Source organism: Rhopalosiphum maidis, chromosome 1, assembly GCF_003676215.2.
Source record: "Rhopalosiphum maidis isolate BTI-1 chromosome 1, ASM367621v3, whole genome shotgun sequence".
Taxonomy (NCBI): Eukaryota; Metazoa; Arthropoda; class Insecta; order Hemiptera; family Aphididae; genus Rhopalosiphum; species Rhopalosiphum maidis.
The window spans coordinates 26,960,211-26,986,712 of record NC_040877.1 but is presented as its reverse complement, the minus strand read 5'-3'; the positions used below and the strand labels follow the sequence as shown (position 1 = coordinate 26,986,712).

The following is a 26,502-nucleotide window of genomic DNA, read 5'->3' as shown; positions in this document are numbered from 1 at the left end:
ATCTATATGTCTGCATGCTGTACGCAATATTTTCTATATGTAATGTAAAATATGTCTGTATGTAATATATTATAATATAATAAATACCGATGTCTATAATAATTTTTATATTAATCCGTTAATCGCCATTTAACTCAAGAAAAAAGAGCTTTAATTTAACCATTTTATAATAGGTACAGTATTTCTAATATTGTTATAAAAACAGTTTAAAAAAATACTAGGTAATACCTATTAGTTATTACTGACCACTAAAGTATTTCATTTCATTTTCATGCAATTTATAAGGTAATAGGTATATAACCAAATGTAGGTCATAATGGAAGAGCGGTAATAGAAAGAACCGTGATGCAGGTTGGATAGAATTACCTCATTTTTAATAACTACTAATTTTATTGTTAAAAGTTGTGATTTTTTTATTCTGGAACAGTGGAACCATTACGACTTTAATATACATTATAAGTACAGATGTGCTGAAATTCTACCTAAAAAAATGTTGCTCTACTCTGGTTTCCGATTTCCCAGTAACCTAATTATCTAAACTGATAGTAATAAATAATAATAATATCGATATTAAATAATTTAATTCAGGAGTGAAAAAAGAAATGTATTGCTTTTAGAATAATAGTTTTTTGTCATTTTTATTTCGTGTAGAAGAAGTTTTAAAAAAGTTTTATATAGTTTAGAAGCGCAGATATATAATAAAGTCTGGATAATATTTTGATGATAAGTCATTTTTCAGTTTTTTTTTTCAGTACATAGTTCCTCTAAAATTACCGAATAACGTCAAACACTTTTGAAGTAATATTAGCAAATGTAATATTAAACAGGATCTACTCAGAATCATTTTTAAAACGATTTATGATTGCTTTCAAAATTAATACCAACAACAATTCAATATAATTGTATAACCTGCCCTTTTATATGTATCTAAGCGAACGCCGAAGAGAGCAGATAAATGCCCATTGCCATATTTTGTGTCTTGACCTTTTTTATACTGACATAGGTTACGATAGTCGAAGACTTTATTTATACAATAATATTTATAAATAAAATATGTGACTATGTGATTTTGGTTTACAGAAATAAATACGAAAATTACTGTAATGTATAATTATATTTAAACACGATGTTGTAGTGCTTCAAACGATTTTATGATTCATCTAAAATATGATATATATAAATATAATTTTTAAATTTACTAGTAGTTCAAATATAATGTGTTTTATACAATTCACACTAAATAATATAAATATCCTAAAACAATTTAATTATTCTTAATAATCCACCTTAATAATAAATTATTCGTTACTGGTTTTGTCTAAAGACTAGAGGATCTAGATAGGTATAGGTGATTCGGATTTTTATCTGAAGAAAATCTTGATAGAGACAAACTTATCAAAAAAAAATTTATATTAATATAATAAATAATTGAATTAGATTTGGATTCCAATACTTTTGCAGTTTTGCTGGTTTCAAATTGCAGTTTCTTATATTTTCTAAAAAATGTCATATGCGAAAGAACGTTGTTAATCAATTTTAGTTGAAATCAATTATTAATTTTAATTTATTAAAAATATACAAATATCACATGTGAATTTTAGAACGTGAAAACATATTTATTCATTTTTTACGATGCCTGTCACTAATTAACAACTATTCCTGTAAAAGATTTTAATCATTGAAATGTATAAAAAAATCAATTATTAAGTGTATTATAAGAACAGTATTGGGCCAACAATAACATATATAGACGCTATGGGAATATTGTCAATCGAAAATGACATAACAGATTCACACCCAACCTGAATATCGACAAATTTCAAAATATAAAGCGAGGAAATGTTTGTAAAAAACTTTTAATCGATTTTTACTTCTTGAAATTTAATGTTATGTATAAATGTATAGATATTATTATATTTCGACATGTTGATTGTTTTATCAAATAAAAATAATTTTAATATTAATTTAGTATAATTTATAGCATGTATTTTATTTTATGATTCAACCACAAAAAAGCTATAAATATTTTTTTAATATGTTGTACAAAGTTTGTACTACAAACATTTTATTAATACGATAGGTATGTATATTAAAGCCAATGGAATGGAAAAATCAGGGGCCCATAATTTTAAACTATACTATGCTTAATAAACGGCAAATCACGCCTTGGTTTCATCCATAGCATAGCCTATAGAGGCTATTTAATTATTGTTATTTATTATGGAAACGTCTATATACGTATTACGGTTGGGTAATACTTATAAATTCTAAGTAGCCAAGTGTCTAAGCAGGCACTATTCCTATACGGACAGTTTTTTTTTAATAACAATATACAAATTTCAAGTAATTCATTTTAGTATACAATGGCCCCTTTGGCCTTTTCACTTTAACCAAAGTTTATGTTTGAGGTAAGAAATTCTTGTAATAAACTTGATACATTATATTTATAGTTTATACATAAATGAATTGCGATGTACCTACAAGATATTATTTTAACTTATTAATTAAAAAAACTTAATTTGTCATACCAATATTAATTTCTTCCTCATATTTACTACTACTATTATTGCTACTATTTATGACCACTGTGCCTAATATTTTTAAAGTACTTAGTAATATTGAATGCCACGACTAAGGTATATTCGTATATTCATCGGAGGAGGTATAAATAACATAATATTCAAAATATGATTTTTAAATAATCAGTTTGGTAGGTGTCAAAAACACAGTCGGACTCTGTATAAAATATGTCTGTACATTAAATAATAATAATATATGTATTTTATAAAAAATAAAACCGATCGGCTCAATACGACTAATGTGTGGCGACTGGTGGGAGGTGAGGATGGTGTCGGTAGTTGCGACATTATTATTGCTACCACAGAATAAATGGTGTTATTATTTATTCTGTGCTGTGCTGCTACTATAACAGCTACTATTACTACTACTTATACTACTGCTACACGTGCACAGTGCCCATGTGTGGAACTACGTTTTGTCAAGTGTTATAAGGGGTGGCTTGCGTTTGTGATGGATACGAAAAATGCCGCGCTTCCGAAATTGGGTCAGTGCTACGTCACGATCGATATAGACGGTAAACGCATGCTCGCACGCCCTCTCAATATTAACCGCGGTACTAGTGCGCCGTAGTCCGTCTTATCAACACAACAACAAATCACTATCAGTCTCGCAGCCTGCGTACGTTCAAAAACCTCTCGGCATTCGGTCAGTTGAGTGGTTTACTGTTGAGTCCGCTCGGATCATTTTTTGTTTAAGTTATTACTCGTTAGTAAGTTGTTACTTGGGCGTATCTTGTTCGGAGTAAAATATTTAATAATAATTATCAGTGGTGTCTCGTCGTCTTCTTAGTTGTTTCCATATCGAACTTCACGTGTACACAAAAAAACCGTCTATTAATGCGTACTTAAATAAACGAATAGATGATAACCGTGTGATACATGTAGCATTATAATTCGGAGTTGACGCCTGACATTCCAAGTACTTGGACCACGGTCATTCAATATGTACCAATGATATAAACCGCTAGGTAAGTGTACCCGAAAACCGAATCGTACATATTCCTAGCGTCTGGTCTGCACAAGTTTCACTGTTCCTTGACAATTACAGTTTTACAGAATAATGCATTCGTCATGTGGTCACTTCAGTCTAATACAGGATGGCTGTGGTGCCATATCATCGGCAAAAAGCACTGTAGACACTGTACCAGTATTCACCAAAAAGGTAACAAATGCTCGAAAACCAAATATTCCAGACGACGAAGCAAAAACTTTCGATATCGTCAAAGCTTCTCAGTACGGGTTGTTGAACCGATGTAAAGAAGTAATTGAAAGTGGTTATGATGTAAACAAACCAGATCCTCAAAATATTTATCTCCTACATTGGGCTGCAATCAACAATAAAGTTGATTTAATTAAATATTATATTTCTAAAGGCGCAGCTGTAGACCCTGTTGGAGGGGACCTAAAAGCAACTCCATTACATTGGGCAACTAGACAAGGACATTTATCTGCTGTGGTATTATTGATGAGTAAAGGAGCAGATCCGTGTTTTTATGATGTTGAAGGTCGTACTTGTTTGCATATTGCAGCACACCTTGGTTTCACAGCAATTGTAGCTTATTTAATTGCCAAAGGTGTAGACGTAAATTTGCGAGATAAAAATGGAATGACTGCTCTCATGTGGAGTTCATATAAATCATTAGGACTTGATCCAACTAAACTTTTAATAACTCTCGGTGCTTCTATGTCCATACAAGATGATGTGCATAGGAACACTCCACTTCATTGGGCTCTGATTAGTCGGAATCCAACAGCCATTAGTATTCTAGTCATGAGAGGATCACCATTGACAATTAGAAACTCAATAGGATGTACTGCTTTAAATTTAATTCACGAGTCAAGATCAGAAGTGTGGATAGGATTGAATACACTAAAAATTGTTGATGATAAAATGAAACCAAAGAATATTTTAGTAAAATTAAATGAACAAACTATGTCTATTATAATTGTTTCTATTGCATTTTATGTGATTGGATTTATATTGGACTCTCATATGATATATGTAGCAAAATTATGTTGTTTGATTATTGGATATCTCATTATGTACAAACTAAACCGTACATATACATCAGTATCTAAAACACTGCCTGTGTCAGTTTATTTTGCTACAAAATTTTGGATGTATGTTACTTGGATATTTTGGATACTACCCGTCATAAGTTTCTGGTGCTCAGTTGGTTTCTTTGTTACTACGACATTGTTATGGTACAACTTTATGTACAGTTGGAATGGTAATCCAGGATATGTACCAAACACTAAAAATGATCAATATACTGCCATCATTGAACTGGCTGAAAGTTCCGGATTTGGTTCAGATGTATTTTGTAGTACATGTTTGATTAAAAAGCCAATCAGATCAAAACATTGTAATATTTGTAATAGGTAAGAATAGTAAATTAATTTTATGAATAGATTGTTTATTTTTATTGTGTTTATGTTAACAGATGTATAGCAAAGTTTGATCATCATTGTCCTTGGGTGAGCAATTGCATTGGTGTTTCAAATCATCGTCACTTTATGGGATATCTTATAACACTACTTGTAGCGTGTAGCTTTATTATTTTTGGAAGCATAAGATATCTAAATATGGCTAACCAATTTAATGAACAAACATTTCATTATAACATATTTTATGTTATTTGGGAAGTTCTCATATTAGATTCATGGGTCAGTTGGATTATGATCAATGCTATTTTACATTCAATTTGGGTATCAATGCTGTTAGGATGTCAAACCTACCAAATTGTTTGGCTCGGTATGACTACTAATGAGCGTATAAATGCTGCTCGTTACGAGCACTTTATTCCACATGGAAAGGGGTATAAGAGCCCGTATAATCGAGGTAAATGTCAAAACCTGTTGGATTTTATCCAGTGCCATTGTTTTCGTTTTAGATTTTTAAATGAGAAAGTTTGGTTTAATTATTATGACTTTCAAGTTTTTACTGATGTAGAATTGAATTTTTCTGCTGTAAAACCCAATTTGGAATATGTTTAAATATCATGATTAAATTTTCAATTAGCAATTAATTGCAAACTACTAATACTAATGTTAACATGGAATAATATTTAAATATTATTAAGATTTTTATTGTACATATATTTTTTTCTATGTGATTTGGCTTGTTTCCAATAATTATTATAATATTTAATATGTTACATTTTGTAAGACTCATAGTATTTTAAACCCAATTATGTATGAGAACTGATTAAATTAAAAATAATATGTAGTTTATTTTTTATTTTACTAATTCTTAAATATAAAAATTAGTTGGTTATATATTAATTGTTTTGAAATTTTGTCTGTGATTGTAAATGAGAATAGTTCTGTAGAAAATAATTTTGTATCTTTAAATAACAAAGAATTATAAGGAACTTATTACCTGCAATATGTATTTTTAATGTTATTTGTGGCTAGCATATGAACCAATCATTGTATATTTGTATTATTCTTATTTATTTACTATATAAGTATAAATTATTGATTTCTGTAAATGCCATTAATCATTAATAATCATTTTATCCTGGAAGTTCATACATTTCAACATTTGTTTATTCAAAAAATTATTAGGTAGATATGATTCATACCTACCTATGTTTATGATATAATTTTTAATCACATTCTAATAGGTTTAAGATATAAAATTTTATTCAGTATATTCTTTTATAAAATTAGTATTTCATAACATAATTAAGAATTCGTTTTTTTAGAATAGTGATTTGTTTTCAATAATTATTAACTATAGTAACTTAAATTTTTCAGTAAATATTTGTATTAAAGTTTTCTAGATTTGTTAAATTTTTTTAAATATTTTAGACATTTTTGTGCTACTTTACCAAATTTTTTAGTATTTTGTCAATTTTTATACTATACTTTTTTTTTTTTTTAGTTAAATAGCTTGAAAAATTAATATTGAAGGTTCCTCGTAAGTTTTTTACTGAAAAATAAGAATCTCAAATTATGCCATATTTTATATGCTTTACAAATTTTGATGAAACATTATTTAAATATTATTTTGTTATAATTCCAAAAACATTGTTTATGAGGACTTGAAACTTTTTATCATTACGTATGTTTATTTAAAATTATTAAAATAATTAGGGTAATATTAAACTGTGAATATTTTATCTCATGAACCTATTCACACAGGTACGATGCCTACATCGGTATTGACTTAGGTATACTCTATGAAGTAATAATTAACAAGAACTACAACTTGAAATAATATTATAAATATTTAAGTATATGTAATTTGTTTTTGAAAATATTAGTTTAACCCACTGGCCACTGTATACTATTAATTGATAAAAAAAAATTATTAATTATCTAAATATATAATTAAATAAATTTAGAATAATTTAAAAATTCAAATTTAAAGCATCATTGATTATCTCATTAACTAAGTACCCTGTACACTCGACACCTAACTTACTACAGCAGAAAAGATCCCCGATTTTTTAAAATTGAGTAGTTAAAATTATAATATATAAAATGATTAAAATTGATGTATCTACCATCTACGTGTATGTTATAATCTATTTGTTAGCCGAAAACGACAAGAACCATTTAGTTTTATTTACAATTCTCTCATGGTACTAACTGCATATCTGCATATAGTACTTATTTATTTATAAAGTAAATTCAATAATTAATATTAATGATGGTTGTTGTATTTTTTTCCATTCTATTAATATTATTATTTGTACTAAAAATATTTTAAAAATGTATTTATTGAAATTTTGAACATAAACTTTCAAGGCTTCCTATAAGTTATAATGACTAAAATGACAATTTAAAATTTTGCCAATGAACATTTATTAACATCTATTGTCAGATTGCATGAAAAATCACTAAACATTTATTAAATCGATAGTAAGTTAATGGTCCTCAGGATTTAGTGGCTTGTGATTGGTCTATTAAATTTTATTAAACGATTAAATTAATCAATTTCTCGTGTAACCCGGCATATGTCAATATATGTACTGGATAGGTAATTTAAATCAGTGATGATATAATAATATAAAATTATAAATTATCAGATGTGAGAATTTTTTTAATAATCTAATAATCTCCTTTCTTTTAACGTTTAACTGCCGATCAACGACCAAATCATTCAGCTCTAGATCTAAGCAAACCCACTGATTATGAATATATCTTCTCTTTTATATCATTATAGTATAAAAGGCAAAACCATTTAGAATTAGCCCTCCCCTACACTCAAGAGTTGATATAAATCTTGAAGTCCAACGACTCAAATATTATTTCACCTGATTACTGATTTAAATTGTCTGTTAATGAATTATAGGTAGGATCCTCCATATTATTTGTTTTATTCTAAATTTATTTTATTTACCTAATTTATAAGTTAATATTTATTTAAAAACTGTTGTAAAGTAGGTACCTATGAAAAAAGACAAACATCACAACTCACAAATGGCAATAACTTTTAAACTTTGTTCCGTAATACTTTATGATAGAGATGGCAAATTCGTGACACGCATAGGTACCATTTTAGGCACGCAAAACATTTCTTTTACATTTTATTTTATTTATATAATATTTTTATAATTTAATGGCACGCAAGAAACCAAAAACTAGTTATAGTAAGAAAGTACCTACTTAAAATTCTATCTATTGATTCTATTGACATTTAACTATTTAAAAACCTAGCATAAAGGTAAAATATACCTACCTAATATAATTTATTTAATATTTAATTGATAAAAAACAACATAGATATCTACCTACTCTATACTTCTATGCTTAAAGGATTCTTTTAACAACATGTTTATACTTGATTAATTATCTATTTATTGTACAGTTATTTCAAAAAATGTATTTCGTCATTATTATATTTTTACCACCTAGTTTTAAACCGAGAAAAGGTTTCAAAATCATTAAACACGACTTCACAAATGTTAGTTTTGTAAACATGTCACTATATTATATTTGTACATATATACTCGGGTATGCTAAAAGTATGACAAATTCTGTAGATTAACCGGAAATTATATAATTGAATTTAACTGTTGATGTAAATCGTGATGCATAAGTAGGTAATATGCAATATCGGAAGATAGATGGCCAGACGGAACAAATATTAAACTGAAACCGAACCGTGGTAATTGTCTGCCTGATTGAAATAAATATAGGTAGGTACGTGTTGCTTTGATTAAGAATTCAGTTAAATTTACTTTCTTTTTTTTCGAGTAATAGTACAAAATTTTAATACCTTTATATTCACAAAATATTTTATGAAATGTTATATATCTATCTAGGTATGTATAATATCCGCGCGTATTATATGTAATGAATCCCAGACAGCAATGTATAAATATTAAAGTAGGTATACCTATTACACTATTAACTAAGTATATACCATACTTAATACTTATGTTATTTACCTATGTATTACGGTTTAATTATTATTGAACTTAAACAATTAAAAAATGAATTACTTAACTTGAGCATATTATACTTTAATATTTTATGCTACTCGATGTTATAGGTAAGCAGGTATTAGCCATTTAGTAATGTAAAGATTAAATTTTATTTGTCAATATGTATGAAGCAAGAATTAAAGTAAATTAAATTTTTTAAATTCCTAAACTTTTTAAATTTTTAACTATTTCATAGTTTACTATTTACTATATATTAATTATTATGTACCACAAAATCATACTACTTTGTTTACAAAATTAAATATCGTGTTTAAATGTGGTTTTTTTATAATTTTAAGTCAATAACGTTTGACAACCACAGTCATATAAATATCAATGCATTTATTAAGTATTTGATACTAGGTATTTTGGTTTGAATTTTATATGAACTGATTTCTTATACCGAAATGTTTGATGAGCAATGGACCTCGATGTAATTATTACTAATGTAATCTGGTCAGTAATCTATAAATAACAAATTCGTTTTAATCAAATTTAAAATAGTGTATTGGCGTATATTTATATTTAATGTCTTTATCACTCAAAAAATAATTTTTAGTATAGCTCAACATTTAAAAATAACAAAAACATTGCAACCATTTTTATTCGTTACAGTTTAAATTATTCTAATTGTACCTCTTGAAGACTAAGGACTTAGGTCTTGGTAACAAAACAATCATAATGATATGTATATAATATTATAATGTAGTATGTATCTAGCCGGTACCTATATACTCGAGCATTGCATGATTGACATGTGATTGACATATTCCACTCGGCACTGACACTGTCTCAAAGGAGATACTCAGTAACCCTTTATTATTAAATTATTTTAATTGTTAGGGACTCTTTTAAATATTTATATAAAATTATATGCAATGAGTAAAAACACACGTTTTTAACTATACAATATATTATATAAACCATAACTATATAATGTTACATTTTAAAGAATTATACGATTTCAAGTTAGTAGGTAGATGTGATAAACTGATAAATATTAGTGAAAAATAAATATGAATAGATTGATATAGTATTTTTAATTATTTTAATTTAATGGTATAAATGTTTAAAAAATTCAATTAATTTATAAATTATTATTTATTACCTAGTTATTATGTATTGAATGAACAGGAGATAGCAACAAATAAAATATTATTAAAATATAGGTGCACGAATTTTTAGTTTTTAATTTAGTCATATTATTTTTCCGGAAATATCGTAATTAATTATTAAAATAATAATATATACTTCTAGCATATATTATATCAACTTATATAATTCAAAATTTCATAACATCTTTCTGTAAATATGATTAAATAGTAAAATCTTAAAATAAACCAAAAATGTCATAAATATTTATTAGAAGTTATGGTTTCAGTATGAAGTATGAACTGCTTATTAGAAATCTTGAATTAAATTTTCAAATCAGAGGAGAAGAAAAGTTTAAGAACCAACTAAATCTAATTTTCTACCAAAAATCGCTCCCATTTTTAAGAATCGAAACATTTTACAGCACCAAAAAGTGTTTAAGGACACACACAAAAAATAAAACATTGTAAAATCAATACATTCATCGCTCCGCTCAGAATTTAAAAGGTGAGCAAGTGGGTACTACAATTGCTGTATGGTACATGTCAAGTAAGTCACTGCAGTGATGGATGTGTTTAATTTGAATTCAATGATTTATCATTATACAAGAAAAATGATTCTGAGGTGAAACGGTTTATCAGCCTTATATCATAAAGTATATTTTATATTATGTTTTTGATATTGTTATTATATATGTAAAGTAATGCATTTTACTATTACCTAGTAATACAGTAGTTTGAATTAATTTTTGTCGAAAATACCATTGTCTGTATAAAATATAATAAGTAATATACATAAATGTTTAATGTTCCCGGGGTTACTGTTTTTGAAACATAACAAATAATGAATATCGTTATTGATATATATATATATACTTGATAGTTTAAATATGTAATTTCGTGCAAATTTGAACTTAAGATTTCTATAAAAATAAATTGTGTTTATACATTTTTAATATTTTTATATATATATAACACAAATTAAGTGTGATCTAATTGTATTACATTTTCAATAATTAATCATGTGAATATTTTATCGACATTTAATCGAAAATCGAAAATTGAAAATATCTATATTATAATATATATAGCTCAAAAAGAATAAAAATCTTTTGAAAATGTTTTTATACATAGAAAATAAATATTCGGTAAATATCTATCGAGTAACACCAAAAACGATTTTATGAAAACTGGATTTGAGTAAAAATTATTGGATTTTCTTAATTTTTTCTTGGATATTTTAAAAAATACTAAGAATTATGAATGTCAACTTTTTAAAAGTGTAAATTAGATAAAATTTGGTATCCGAAACCACTATCAATTTTAAAATTGAAGAATTTTTTTCACAACTTTTTTGTATACAAACTACAAAGTACAGATACAAACAAAAAACACATTATTGTAAATCACTAAAATCAATGCATTTATCACTCAATTCAGAATCTAAAAAAATCTAAAAAATATTTTATGAGCATAATCTCGATTATATCAAAATATATAATTATCAATATTATTTTATAGGTGGTATACTGTATACCATTACCGTTTACCATTTTTACTATAACTAAAGACTAAAACGTCCTATTAATTCGGGGTGGTATTTCTATTTTCGACGGTATCATAAGCAAACAAATGATGTAGGTTCGTATAAATGTTTAATGACACGAGTACCTTTTAGATAGGACACTATTGACTATACATATATATTATAAACGCATAATAAATAATATACCAGACATTATTTTCTGACGTATTAAAATAATTTAATATTTATAAGGTAAATAAAATGACTAAAAAAAAGCGATTCACTAAGTAAACTCATCTCCATTTTTATTTAATAATAAAATTTTTCAAATTCTGATGATTATTATAATTTTTTTTTAAATTTTTATTGTAAAACGTACAAGCCGTACAATCTGTAATTAGTATTACAATAAGTATGCACGTCGAAATATATAAAGCTGACATAGGTAATTGATAGAAGTAGCCACCCAATGGCGACACTTTAGAACTTGATTAGGTTAAATTTAAAATTTACCTATATATATAAATGATTTTTTAAAAAATTTAGCGTATCTTAATCGAAATTCGGACAAATATTTGTTGAGTTAGTTAATTTTATGTAGGTATAGGTACTAATAAGTAATAAAGTATATGATAATACATCTATGAAAAACAATTTTGGAACATGAGGGTCGGGGGGTTATGATAATTTAAAAATTACAGAAATTAATATTGATAATTGATCGACATTTTATAATTAAAAAAATTGTTTGAGTATAATAACTAATAAGTACTATATTATATATTACATATATTAAATTTATATTGTTTTTATTTTATTAAATCATTGATTTTTGTTTTATTAACTTTATATATATCATATTTATTTTAATATCTCAGTAAATACTGATTCGAAAATTAATTAAAATAGATACATTAAAATTTAAAAAAGTTATTCGCTTAACAATTTTTTAAAACAATGCTTACATCATTACAAAATGCTACAGAATGATGATGTAATAAGTTTTAAGTATTTGAAAATATATTTTTTAAGTATAGGTATTTAAAAATATCAAAAATCAGAATTTGAAAAAAAAATCATTATTAAAGGAAAAAATAGGGATAAGCTGGGTAAATTACCCTATATCTTATATTATATCTATAATATAGTGTTTGGAAGAGGCGTATAAAATAAATATTTCTTGGCCGACGCAATAAAAAAACGATTTTTTCTCTCTTCCTCGTTGAAATCGTTGCCAATCCCCTTTCTTATGTCAACAAATATCATTTTATATGCAATTCTATTTCTATGTGCAAGCAATATCCTCGTATATTATTCTTACACAATGCTCACACATGTGACAGAGTATATCATTTTTAAAAGCGACGGACAAATGATATGGCAAAGAGAAAATTATTCGTTTATACACTATAAATTATAATATATATATATAATTTATAATCCTATGTATATTTTCTTCATGCATATACAAATGTGAAAATTTTAAAAGACTCGCTTGCTGATAATATACTATATCATTATACAAGACAAGTGTTGTGTACGTTGTACGATACCTATTTAAAATAATATGATAATATTATATGCATTTATGTGCTTAAAATGCTTAAATTTTAAACAAGTTTTCGTACACTGTTGTTATGATGGCCACATAGGTAAAAACAGTTTTAGAGTCCAGCAGGGTTGAAATATATGAAAATGCTTTCTTTTTTTTTATTATCGATTTTGCTTTAAAACTGTATCGCACGGGTATCCCACGCGCGAAAACGGCGCGAGTGTAAAATACCGTCCACCCGTCCGAGACGTTATGTATATAGATAGATGATATGTACATAAATAACATAAAACCTTAGAGAGAATCTGCTGGTAGTTGCCTTTTTCGGCGTTATTTTTTTACTATGACCTTTAATGTATCCCCACGAAAAAATAAGAAACGTTTTTTCACCATAACGACCACGACGTGGGCGCATCGTCTGTTGGAAATTACGTTATAGCTTTAAGTTATAATATTTCTTTTTGTATAAAGTATACATTAATAATGTTTCATAATAACGACTACGATTCATAATATTATATATGTGTGTGTGTTTTCACCAGTCAATGTTCATTTGCATAATAATATATATTTGTACAAAAAGTACAATATACATGCATATTTAAGTTGATGCGTTTAATCAGCAGACCGTATTATTTTAAAATCAAAGCTCGGAGACAAATATTTAAGAAAAAAAAATTAAAACCATGAATAACATAAATTATTTGAATATATATATTATACATGGTTTACCATATCGGCATTAGCCGACATAACAACACATATGCTTAAAGCATATTATAATACAAGAAAATAATTGTAATAATATTAAACCTTTAATTACAGCAAACGAATCCTCATACAATATTATGACGGTAGGTAGGTATACAAAAACATTATTCGATTTATATAATATAACTGGAGCGTATTATGTAACAAGTAACATATTATATTATGTATATTGGACAATATAATACAATATGTATATATATATATATACTATGAGTAACCGAATAAGGGTGATTAGTTGGCAATATGGTACAACATAATTATATATATCGAACTGAAATAATATGCCTGGGACGAGGTTAGGTCACATAATATTATATATAATAGAGTGGTGGTGTGTATAAAGTCACATTTCGGGGTCGTTAAATCAGAGACATAATAATTTATATATATATATATATATACGAGGTGATCCATTAAACGTAAGAGTCGTAAGACACTCATTGTTTAAGAAAATACTAATGTTTTTAAAAATATTTCTTTTACAAAAATTTTAAATCAATATAAAACAACTTATTAGTTTAATATTCTTAAGCAGAATATTATTCGGAGTGTATTGATTTACAAAAATCAAATTTTTGAGCTTATTAGTTATACATATTTAAAAATTTGATGAGCGGAGTTTTTGAGAAGTTGTCCAACATTTTGCGGGTTATCTCAGCAGTAACCACTCCACTTTGCTTAATTATACTTTAAATGTTTATAATTTATAAAATAATTGTCAATAATAATATTTTTATGTATCGAAGTATCTTAAAAAATATTCTGTTTTTGAATATGGAACTAAAAATTTTTAAGAAAAATAAGTTTATGATGTTCAATGGATCACCTGATGTATTTATAAATGTATATATGTAAACAATATAATACATAATTGTATGTGTCAGGAGGACTTGCCGCTATATACTCGTAGTAATCGATACCTGTTATAACTTAATACTTATAATATATATATTATATTACATGTATACACACTCTACAGTCTACACTTCTACAGTGTTTCTATCGTCAGTCCGACGTCTGTTGGATGTCTGTGATTGTGTATGCATTGATTATCAAGTATTATATAAACATTTATATGCAAATAATGTCAGCAGTTGTCCCCAATATGATTCAAGACACCCCTATAGCGCTACTGCAGCTCATATAATGAGGAGTTGCTTTATTAGAAAGCATAATATTATTATTAGTATTTTATTTTCTAGATTTAATCATCTCTAGTAAGAGCGTATATCACGAGTACAGATAATATAAATGTTACGGTCCAAGTAAAAAAATTGATCATTGTAAACACTGACCGGGCATTGTATACAATGCATGTAATATTTGAGCAATGTAAACTATAAATATTTATTTGCTACATAGACTGATCATTGTATACAATGCTAAAACTGGTGCGGTCATCGTGTATAATACGTAGGAACCTACTAAACGTATAATTTTATTTTAATACCTTATTATAAGAGATAATTTATATTGATTTGAACTGAGAGAAGTATAATTTAAATTTATTTAATAAAGTAAAAATAAAAATAGGTATCAGATGTTGAGAGAGCCCGAAGTGACTTATGGTAGATTTTAGGTGTATAATAATTTCAGGTATTATATAAGCAATAAATGTATTGTAATAATACTATTGTTATTAACATAATTATTCACTCATGTACAAATAATTAACATTTGTTTACAGTGGAAAAAAAAATTACAAATTAGGTACAACCAAAAATAAACTACAACATTACTATAATAGAAATCAGTTTACAATTTAGAAAGAACAATTTACTAGTTTTTATGATGTACCCGACATTCAGTTGTTACATAGAGAAGTAGCTAGGCTGTTTTCCAACCCAGAAGGTCTAGGTTATAAAGATGTGGTAAGAAATGTAAAACAAGGAGATACAAGTGAAAAATTGCTGGCATGTTGTGCATCTCCAAATTGTATACCTAATGGCAATATGTATCAAAATAAATAAGTTAATATAATACCTATTTTAACATTATTATTAAAAAAAATAATAAAAATTTTCTAATGTTAATTAATTAAGTGTAAAATAAAATAAGTATTATATTTAAACCTAATATTTTTATTATTATTAAGTTAAGCTTAATTATTATTAATTTTTTCTACTCGGCACTATCAGTCTGGCCATTGTATAAAATTTCTAGTCTATGTACATAATTATCTACATAACTTTAAAAACTCAGATATTGTATACTCATACAATGTTTGGTCAGTGTTTAAAATGACCATGTACCCACCCGGTTTAGGTTAGGTTATATATTATATGTTCATCTCAGGTCATTTGATATTTTCAAAAATTCTTTTTTTAGGGGACAAACCTATAAAATCTAAATGTCCTGCCTTATTTTTCAAATTGGAAATTGTCCATAACTTTAGAGGGGACTGATATTTTAAAATACTTTATAAAGGCCACTCTGTACGATTATGAAAATCACTTAACCTTAATACCTTAAACGCCATGTAAAATCGTATTATATTATTATATTTATATTTATTATTAATAATATTTACCAGTGACTACTTAGTATATTTATAAGGAGTTAAGTTCTCTCTTTGTACGTTTTGAATGGTTTTAGGCTCCAGAATTCCACCCCAGTTTCTACTTTATAATTGTTCTTCCCGCCGTTTATTTAAATAAAATATAAAATATGTACATGTCTGACTGATGATGTATATTATGATACTGCAGTTTAAAACATTACTTACAATTATTATTATGTATAAGTATACATTTTTAATATTTATTAGTTATTTATTATTCTATCATTAAATAATAAATGAAAAAAGTTTTATTATTTGTTTTAAACGTTTATGAAATTGACAATTGTATATTTAAATGTTTAAATCATTTTCAAAAAATTTAACATCTAGTTTTAGACATGAAAATAAGTTACCAATAGTTTAAGACGGAAATACATATTGTTATGATGTCTGTATAAGGTATAAAACGTTATTTTAATGGGAACATTAAACAATTTAAATATGGAATTAAAACAGTTCTTTAGCTAGCCTATATTTAAAAAAAGAATTTTTAGGATTTCTTCTGATAACCTAACCTAACCAACAACATTGAAATACTTTTTGTGTCTTCATAAACTTTATTAAATGTAAATAATTAGACCTTTGCAGTAACTTTTATAAAAATTACAAATTTAATAAATTGTTACATAATAAGTACTTACACAGAATATTGTAGAAAGTATTTTAATTTTTAAATTTTCTTAAAATTTCTGAGAGGACTACAACCCACTCGGTCCCTTCTGACCATAGCTGTACGGTACTGCTTACGTTTAAGTGTATAAAATATTATTAAAAATCATATAAATTAAAACACCATAAGCAAATAAAATACATCAAATACAAACCAAAATTCAATACATTATTTTTGTTATATCTATGTTTTGTTAATGCTCACCGAAAATGAACTCCACGCAAACAGATTATGAAACCGTCATTATTATTTTGTTATAATGTCAACTACAATCTACAGTATACTTTAGGTCAGTTTTAAATCGTTTATGATAATATAAATTATTATTGCATTTTAATCCAAAGGACTAATTTATATCCTCAGTAGTCGGTATACAACAGTAAATATATGTAAAATGGTCAAATAACTAATAAAGTAATAAATAATATAACATTTTCTATAATATGTATAATACTGCAATTAGTTTCATATTTACGGTACATTTTAAAATTAACATTATTTACCATGTATTATGATGTTCAATTATACATATGATAAATAAGTTGTAATCAAAATAAAATAAATTTAAGAATTAAAAATTGTTCTAAATGGGAAAAGGGACAGGATATATTTATAATTTAAAACTTTAGGGAGTTAATATACCCTTTTCGCATTCGAGTACTCACGGTCTTACGCGCATATATAAACTCTGAGTATTGCGTACCTATTTCTGATGGAAATTTATTATATCCAAACAGATATCAGTTAATTAGGAAATCCATTTACGTTTTCATTAAAAAGCACTATTAACTATTAACGCTATTAAATAATATATTTTTGAATTTTTCCTGTTAGTTATCAGATAGTTTATTATCAATTATACGTATAAAATATAAATGTATATTGTATAGTGACGCATGGGCATAACGTGATGAATTTACGTGATGAGAGAAGGGGCCAAAGTCTATAATGATTCGAATAAACATTATATTATATTATAAAAATTTAACTAAAAAAAAAAAAATTAAAGGAACAAAATATAAAAAGGACTAAAGAACACAATTTAAAGTTTAATGTAAATAAATCATATTACATATTTCATATTTGAATTAAATATTTAAAAAATCATTTTAATTGGAAATTATTATAGTGTTAAGTTTAAACGCCTAATATAGTAATATTATTAATATTACTATTAGTTAAGTACCTTTCAATATGAAGTAACGATTGATTTAGTAAATAGTATATTATAGTAAATTAGTAAAGAACATTATTAAATATACTAAACATCGTTAAAAATTGTAAGTACTTATTTAAAAATTAATATTTTATGTTTATATGTACTTTTATCACTAAAATAGAATGCATGATCAGAACACGGTGAAAACTTATTTGACCATAATATAATCGGCATTTAGTATATATATACAACATTCCTAGGGGGCTATAGCTCCCTTAGTCCTCTCCATTCTACACATATGCAACGACATAGTTCAAGTATTGCTGAAATCATTTTTAAATTTTCCTCAAATTTCAGGGGAGGGGACAGTCTCGTCAACCTCTTTGGGTAAATTACTATTTTATATATTAAACATAATTTAATACAAATGCACAATAGCATAATAAAATATTATCTCATACAATAATATTAATTTAATTAGTATAAATATTTTTTACTGGTTATTTAATAATATCTGTTATGATCGTTACTATATTTATTATGTACAATACACAATCTTGTATGTATCTAGTACTTTGAATACATATATATGTACATGAAAAGTTATTTAAGTTGTATCTTAAAAAAATTAAGGAATTTAAATTTTGTATCCTAATTATTTATTTAGTTATAAATTTACAACTTAAAAAGATCTTATTAAAATTATATATATTATATCATCACGACATTAGCTACGTATTTAATTCCAACTAAATACAACTCATGTCTCCTATAAAAAAATAAATAATCTAAGTAGGATTATTTGTAGTTGGTAATGCCATATAATATAATACTATACAGTGTCAATATAATTCAAGATTGCTGTAATAATATCAAAGGCAACAATAAAATTCGTTCATCTTGGTAATAAAAATATAAGATAACCCTAATAAACAAAAATGTATACTTAGTGCTTCAGAAGGTTACCCACTAAAATTGTAATTGATATGATCATAACTTGACGTGTTTATGTAGCTTTTATACACATTTTTCGTGTTGAAATTTATCCGTATTCGACATAAAATAGTATAAGTAATAGATATAACAATATTGCGGAGCTTTATCATTACGAGTATTTATGACATTATAAGCTACCTGGCTACCTACAATTGTGTAAATGGAATAAATGTACCATTGTTGTATAAATTCATTCATAATGTATATATTCTTCAATTTATACGATATTTAACTAATATAATAAAATACGAAATTACTAATACTCTACGATCAGTGCGACACCACGTGTAAATACATTTAAATCGATATAAGTATTTTTAATATATTTTATTAATTAAATTAAAATATTTTAAATTTGGCTTGTTCATTGTAAAAAGTAATTATTAAATATAAAATTTGTAAATGTCTTAATTATTTATCATATTTATAATATATTAATATTGTATAGTTTTTAAATCGTAATGATATTTTTTTTATACAATAAACATTCATTATTCCATTAATCATATTCGTGTATAATGTATACATAACATAATAATCGATTTTATATGATTTCTACCATTATGGGATGAATATTATATAATTAAATTATGATTTTTGCTGGATTTTCCAAATAAAAAAAATATTTATCGAACTCACCAAAATTGTTTTTAAAAAACGTATGTTATACTTTTGTTAAACTTGAGTTATAAAATATTTAAAACAACTTGTTTGCATTAAAAATAAAGTTAGTTAGACTGATACAGTGATAATATCTAAAGTAATAATTTAAATATAAAACAAAAATACCTATATTTACTTGCATATAGCATTATAGCATAAAATCAATCAAGTGTAATATTCAATATTTTATAACACGTATTTATAAAAGATAATAAATATTATCAAACATTTACATTTTTTCCTATATATATTAATAAATATATTTATTGGTATTATTAAAAAGAAAATATCAATTTTCGTATAACAGATATAAAGAAATAGAGAATGAGAAAGTGAACGAGAGAGAAAAAGACGTATTTTATATATATATTTATATATATTATACAGGTAATGACTACCTAATGAATATTGAATATTGATTTACGATTTTCGTCATAGTTTACTATAGCTGCAATGATTGTAACCGATCTACACTATGGGTAGGTATTATAAACTAAATTATTTGTATAATATTGTTGTCGATATAATCTTTTTCACACTTACCTTCTTTCGGGCGCAACAGAGCATTGCAGCAGACGATCGTTTGCTCGTTGATGCTACTCTGGTCGTTACCATTTTGCCATAATGCCAGCGAGAGATTCAGGCACCCGGGGCATCCGGTCTTCCGAACACGAAACACGACATGCTCCTTTCGAAAGAAGTACGCTTCTATTGGTGCATAGTATGTTATCACTTTGCACGTAATGCGTGTGATAGATATAGGTACCTGTCCTGCATACGTATAATAATATTTCTCGTGCGAAAATATCCTTCGACGAACCCTGATAAAAACACGCGTGTTGTGTTTACAGCGCCGAGAACACAATAATTATGGTCATCGTGGCATACTGACTAATCTGGAGCGAAAAGCGCTGGCGCGCGCCGGATGGCCCGATCGATAACCGTACAAAACCGCTTTGCACCCTCCGTGGATTTGCGTCGAGGGGGTGAGAATATAATAAAAAGAAAAATACCAGTCATCAGTCGCTGTGTATGTACTCTATGTATATAATGAAATATGTATACAAAAATACAACAGATGTATTATATATATATATTAATATATAGCGATGCCAATACGCACGATTCTCCCACGTGGGTTACTCGTATATACTTGTACTTGCATATTGTATACGACCAAGACATTTTTAATATTTATACACTCATTATTTTATATATATATATATATTTCTATCCTCTTAGTTCACCAAATACCTACTTAACTACAATAACTATATTGTGGTTTCTGTTATACCGACGGTTTTGAGGCTCATTGAATTAATCTCGTTCTGTGGTCTACAGCAAAAATCGTAAGCGTTTAATATTGAAAACAAATGGCAGTATAATATTATAAATGCATTTATTTATAAAGTATATAAAATCATTTCGTTTTTTAATTAGAATTATATAGTTCACAAATTCATAACTATTATATTATACATTTTTAGTATTATAACAATATTATATATATCAGGTATATGTAACAATTTCAGTCATCCGTTAAGTAGATATAATTAATAAATAAAAAAAAAATTGACCGTCCTCAGTCATCTCGACTAACTAACAAGCAGCAAATAATGAAAGCGAATAGGTTTGGGCGTATATTGTTGTTCCGTCCACGTGGATTAGATTCGAATTCTCTGTACAATTAGACCATCTGAAAAAACAAGATATTTTCTACTGTAGGTAACTTCTATAGGAGTGGAAGACTTTACTATGATTAGCACTTATAAATATATATACATAGATGGGTACTTACACGTTTCCTTCAGTGTCGAAAATAGATATTTTGTCCACAACCACATCGATAATATTACTAAGCCCATATTTTTCGTTTTCTGTTTGATAAGCTAATGATTGGAAACTCAATTCAATATTTAAATGTTTTTGCACAGATTTTTCATATCTAGCTACTGAAAGTCCTTCAGCTAGAAGTCCACCCGAAATATAATCCATATGCCTGGAAAATTATGAATTCAATATAGGTATAAGTATTAAGTAATACGTTAAAAAAAATGATATTTGGTTAATTTTCTAACACAAATCGTCATGAATTAAAAAAACTACTAATATATGATACCAATTATTACTTTGTTCGGAGCTTGAAGTTTGCCGTATTATCACCATCTTCCAACGATATTTGCAAGTAGCCTCGAAGTTTAGATGTTTTGGGGGATAGTAAAACAGATGCTTTGAGCTGTCTCCCTAGAATGAAATATATAACATAAACATAATTTAATAAATATTATCATCACGAAATCAACAAATAACATCCCTTACCACAAAATGGACTAGAATCTCTAGTTGTCAAATACAGCGGACCACGGAGTTTTGATTGAGATGCCGCAAAACCCATTGTTACACAATTCGAATCTACGAAAAAGTGGTAGAATGTTTATGACACAATCATAAATAATAATGCATATGATTTGATATACTATTTGCCATTAGTATAGTGTATTAATATTAATAAATTATAATTTGATCACTATTTTAAATAACTATTACTTTTGTATTTATCAGTTGATAGTTACATATCCTTAAATCAATATTTTCTTTGGCTTATACTAAGTAAATTAAAACAACGTAAAAAAAAACTTATAAAACGCAATGTCGAATAGGTACACTGAACTTCGAAAACGAAACTTTACACAGACTTAGTATAAGCGAGTGAAATAATAGTATAGGTATACTTATCAGTTTAGTTAATACGTAATGTTCATATATAGATCTCGATAGGAGGTCTATACATAAATTTATTTTCAATATTTCATCGCAAAAGGACTAGTATTTTTTTCCGTAAACAAAACAATAATTTTCAAAATTACCAACGAGTTGTCATGACATATCTGTTGGGTATACGAATAAATGTAAATACGCCGAGTGCAAATGCTGTAGTTATGTGCGTATTAGTTATATGTAGTTATATGCATATTACATTATATTATTTGTGGTGATGGGTCATATATTATATATTTTATAGGTTAGGTACCTGTGCAATTTGTAGGGAAGCACTCGCCCTTTTGAAACATTGACCACCCGGTTGGGCAGGGAAATGCGGTAAACTGACATGCATCGGGATCTGACACAGCTTTGAGACTTTCCAGGAAGAACTGTAACGCCCGGAGATGATTGCATACCACGCTCGAGTTCATCGTGCCCTCTATAATAATATATGTATGTTTAAATATATGTACGCATTAACAAAATACATAAACAGTAAGCAATTTAGCATTTTTAGATGTATACTAAAAAAAACCACCTCGTCACTTTACTCTTTCTATCAAAAAATTTTAAATGCTTTTGCAGACAAAAAACTATTGTTTAAATAGATAGTTTTCATACGTATACGTCAACATTTTCATAAAAAATAATCCGGTTACTTTTATTTTATTAGATTACAAAATGTTTTTGAAAAACTGCATTTATAAATTCGTAAAAAAAGAACACGTTTGTTTAAAATGCATCGCACATGAACTGGAATCGCGTTATTTGATCTAAATAATATATGTAATCTATAAAAAATATATAGATATGACTTACCGAACCGGCTTACGATTACAGAACCACGGACTTGTTCACAACCCGGTTGATCGAGACCACCGTTCGGGAAGTAGTCGACGTCACCGATCGGGTTGAACAGGCCAAACCCCTCGGACCATATCCTAGCACCGTCTGTGTGCACTACATCGACGAACGCGGCGTCGTCTGCGCTCAGTGACAGCAGCGAGGCCGACAACATTTGCCTGAACAACGGGGATGCGGGATCCAGACCTGCAGCATATAACGACATCGTTTTTTTTTTATATATTACATATATTAAACACACCAAAAACGCTTACAAGCTAATAAAATATTAGTGAAATTTTCAAAAAAGAAAAATTTAATACGTAATATCGATACGCAGTTATTACGTACCCGAGCGAGTACGAATTTCATACCTACAGGTCGGTACATTTTGTTGGTATACATCACACTAATCAAATATATGTCTTGAACGCTCGATAAAATTGAACGAAAAATATCGATACATTCAAATTTGATCGTTGGAAATCTCGATACTATAATGTACTAGGTGTACTTGAGACCCTCAACATTACCTGTAATCCTGCCAACGCGTATGTCGAGCAGCTTCAACGCCTTTCCCGCGAAACCGGCCACATGGGCGCCGAGACTGAACCCAATCATGTGAATCATGGCCGGGTCACCGTTCAACGCCACCATGTCCGTGATCAATATTGCCAGTTGACGTCCGATCAACTGCGTATTGGCGGCTGCAAGTGCGTAACCCGGGCCAGCGGCCCCCTTTTCCCAGTCCACGAAAATCACGTTCGCGTCTTCCTGCAGTGCAACGTGTTTATAAATAAAAATATTATTGTTTTTAATTTTTATGAAAAATCACAGACCTATAACCGCATCATGTTTCTATATAACCATATAGGTATGTTTAAGTATAATAACATGTCTATAGACTAACCAGGTCTAGGAGCGCGTTTCCCAGGAGTTTTGCTACCTTGTCGTGTCCACTGCCTTTGAACCCGTGGATGATGATCTTGGTCGGCCGTTCAGGCTTGAAATTGGAGTTGTTCATCGAAACGTGCCGATCGCCGTACTTGACCAAAATCAGATCGCTGCGATTCTGTCGGGTCATCACCAAGAATTTCGTGTCAACCGTGTCCGGCGATTGGGGCGATTTCATGAGCGGTGAATAACTGGATCGGGGTATAGGAAAACATCCGACCATGTCTGCAACGTTATTGTTGACGTATCGTACAAAAAAACAAAAAAAAAACCAACAAAATAAAAAACCCATCGCAAGTCATATAGTATGTGATGTATAGCGTGCGATATTCGTAATATATGCGTTGCACGTATCGTCAGTCGGTTCGTACGAGATGAATAATAATTCGGCGATGTTGTAGTTATTTTAAGCCGACAAGTTAATAGTGCTTTTGCTCGTAAAGTCGTCACAAAAGTATACGTGCAGTGCACGTGTGGTTATATATACGTATACGTGTGTTTCGCGACAGTTACTTTTTTACAAACGCCGTTGCTCAGGTTTTAAATTTTTGTCGTTTTGGTAAAAAATGATCGGCAGTCCTTGTGTTACGATGTCTGACGTAAGTTGGTTTTTTTATTAAAACTTAAGACAGCCACAGTTTAGGAATATAATATATTATATACAAAAATAACAAAATATATGCAAGTATTGTATAGAACAGTCAAACAAGTCATTAAAAATTAAAATGGTCTTTAGGTCTTTAAAAATTTTAAGTTCATATCTTACCGTAGCAAATTTGTTTTGAAGATCTCGACTTTTTTCTCTCTTGTCTCCTGGTCAAATGATCCCTGACCAATTGCATCGCACGCTTACCCAATATATTTGACGGCCAAAAATCATAATTAGAAACTATTTAACGCGTTTTATTGAAAAAAAAAATGAAAATGAAATTAACACAATAATTAAAAAACAAAAAAATCAGTAATATAATTAGCGTTTACCTTCGGACGCTGCTTTAATTAGACCCACCTGGTCTAAAACCAAATAAGCTGCGATGGATATAGTAAAAATGGTCCTGCCATAATGTTTAGTATGCATGTTATGGTTTTATAAAATAAGATGTTTATGAGGTTCGATGTTCTCAAAGCGCGAATATAACATGACTGTTTAAAAAATCAACACTGATAAAACTATAACGCTATAAGGTTCACTGGATTATATAATACTATAGTGTCAAGTGTGTTAACCATTATATTATTATTGTTCCTTGTTATTATATATATGTTTTTACTTTCACTCTGTTGAAGGTAAACTCTATAATATTATAACCAAGTTATAGGTAGGTAGGAAGGTACCTTTACAGTTACATAGAATTTACATGCTGACAGCTGGTTATGTACCAGATTATTATATTACAGTACACGCACGCGTGTATAAATTACACTAAGTACATATTTTTTGATTTTTCAAGTAGTTTTTATATATAAAAAAAAATTTTCATACTTCACTGCAGATAATATACGTTGATATAATATCATAATTCCATAACAATAGACCGTTAAAAAATATACTATCAATTATTTATGCGTGACATTAACGCCAAAATATACAGCAATTTTAATAACATGCAGTAGTTGTATATTTCAACAAATGTTTAATGGTTTCATAAAATGAATTATACTTTATTAAAAGATTACAAATAATAACTATACAAAAATATATTGATTAAAATCAGTTTTGAAACTTAAAAGTTCGCAATTACGACACTGTCTGAAGAATATGATATTAAATAAGTCAAATGATACAAAAACAAATATTTTTAAGCAATTAGTAAATTGAGATGGACTATGGAAAAACTATATTAATTACAGATTTATTTTTGAGACTTATAAAGTGATGACCTTTATGTATAAATCAGCTATTTGCTTTAATATCTTTAAACGTAGGCAGAGGTAC

The 26,502-nt window shown here is 27.5% G+C and overlaps 3 protein-coding genes across 5 annotated transcripts in view; 1 reads left to right on the top strand and 2 right to left on the bottom strand.

The window, feature by feature from the left end:
- LOC113550338 (rho GTPase-activating protein 100F-like) overlaps positions 1 to 20,828 on the bottom strand; it is a 33,923-nt gene extending 13,095 nt beyond the window's left edge. The window contains exon 1 of one of the 2 annotated variants that reach the window (XM_026952083.1): positions 20,550 to 20,828. In XM_026952083.1, the coding sequence (XP_026807884.1) occupies positions 20,550 to 20,621 (72 nt within the window). In that variant the 5' untranslated portion in view covers positions 20,622 to 20,828. The remainder of the gene's footprint in view (positions 1 to 20,549) is intronic. The other variant, XM_026952085.1, reaches the window with a different exon arrangement.
- On the top strand, positions 3,195 to 5,741 carry LOC113550339 (palmitoyltransferase Hip14). 2 transcript variants are annotated; one of them, XM_026952087.1, is made up of 3 exons: positions 3,195 to 3,547; positions 3,636 to 4,961; positions 5,024 to 5,741. In XM_026952087.1, the coding sequence occupies exons 2-3, from the start codon at positions 3,640 to 3,642 to the stop codon at positions 5,574 to 5,576; spliced, it is 1,875 nt and encodes a 624-aa protein (XP_026807888.1). In that variant the 5' UTR covers positions 3,195 to 3,547; positions 3,636 to 3,639; the 3' UTR covers positions 5,577 to 5,741. The 2 variants fall into 2 exon arrangements, with proteins under 2 accessions (XP_026807888.1, XP_026807889.1); XM_026952088.1 differs by having other exon boundaries at positions 3,628 to 4,961.
- Positions 20,829 to 21,426: 598 nt separating the features above from the next.
- On the bottom strand, positions 21,427 to 25,751 carry LOC113560444 (pancreatic lipase-related protein 2-like). The gene is made up of 10 exons (XM_026966318.1): positions 25,548 to 25,751; positions 25,333 to 25,455; positions 24,523 to 24,791; positions 24,146 to 24,386; positions 23,589 to 23,819; positions 23,038 to 23,208; positions 22,326 to 22,418; positions 22,136 to 22,250; positions 21,805 to 22,005; positions 21,427 to 21,702 (listed from the first exon to the last, which is right to left on the bottom strand). The coding sequence occupies exons 1-10, from the start codon at positions 25,642 to 25,644 to the stop codon at positions 21,606 to 21,608; spliced, it is 1,638 nt and encodes a 545-aa protein (XP_026822119.1). The 5' UTR covers positions 25,645 to 25,751; the 3' UTR covers positions 21,427 to 21,605.
- Between the last annotated feature and the right edge of the window lie 751 nt (positions 25,752 to 26,502).

Bases quoted from the DNA above. Each gene is read 5' to 3' on its own strand.
- LOC113550339 (XM_026952087.1), top strand. From the start codon at position 3,640: ATGCATTCGTCATGTGGTCACTTCAGTCTAATACAGGATGGCTGTGGT. The intron at 4,962-5,023 runs GTAAGAATAGTA...TTATGTTAACAG, and splicing joins CATTGTAATATTTGTAATAG to ATGTATAGCAAAGTTTGATC.
- LOC113560444 (XM_026966318.1), bottom strand. From the start codon at position 25,644: ATGCATACTAAACATTATGGCAGGACCATTTTTACTATATCCATCGCA. The intron at 23,820-24,145 runs GTAATGTTGAGG...TATATGCTGCAG, and splicing joins ACGCGTTGGCAGGATTACAG to GTCTGGATCCCGCATCCCCG. The intron at 22,251-22,325 runs GTAAGGGATGTT...ATTTCATTCTAG, and splicing joins AGATTCTAGTCCATTTTGTG to GGAGACAGCTCAAAGCATCT.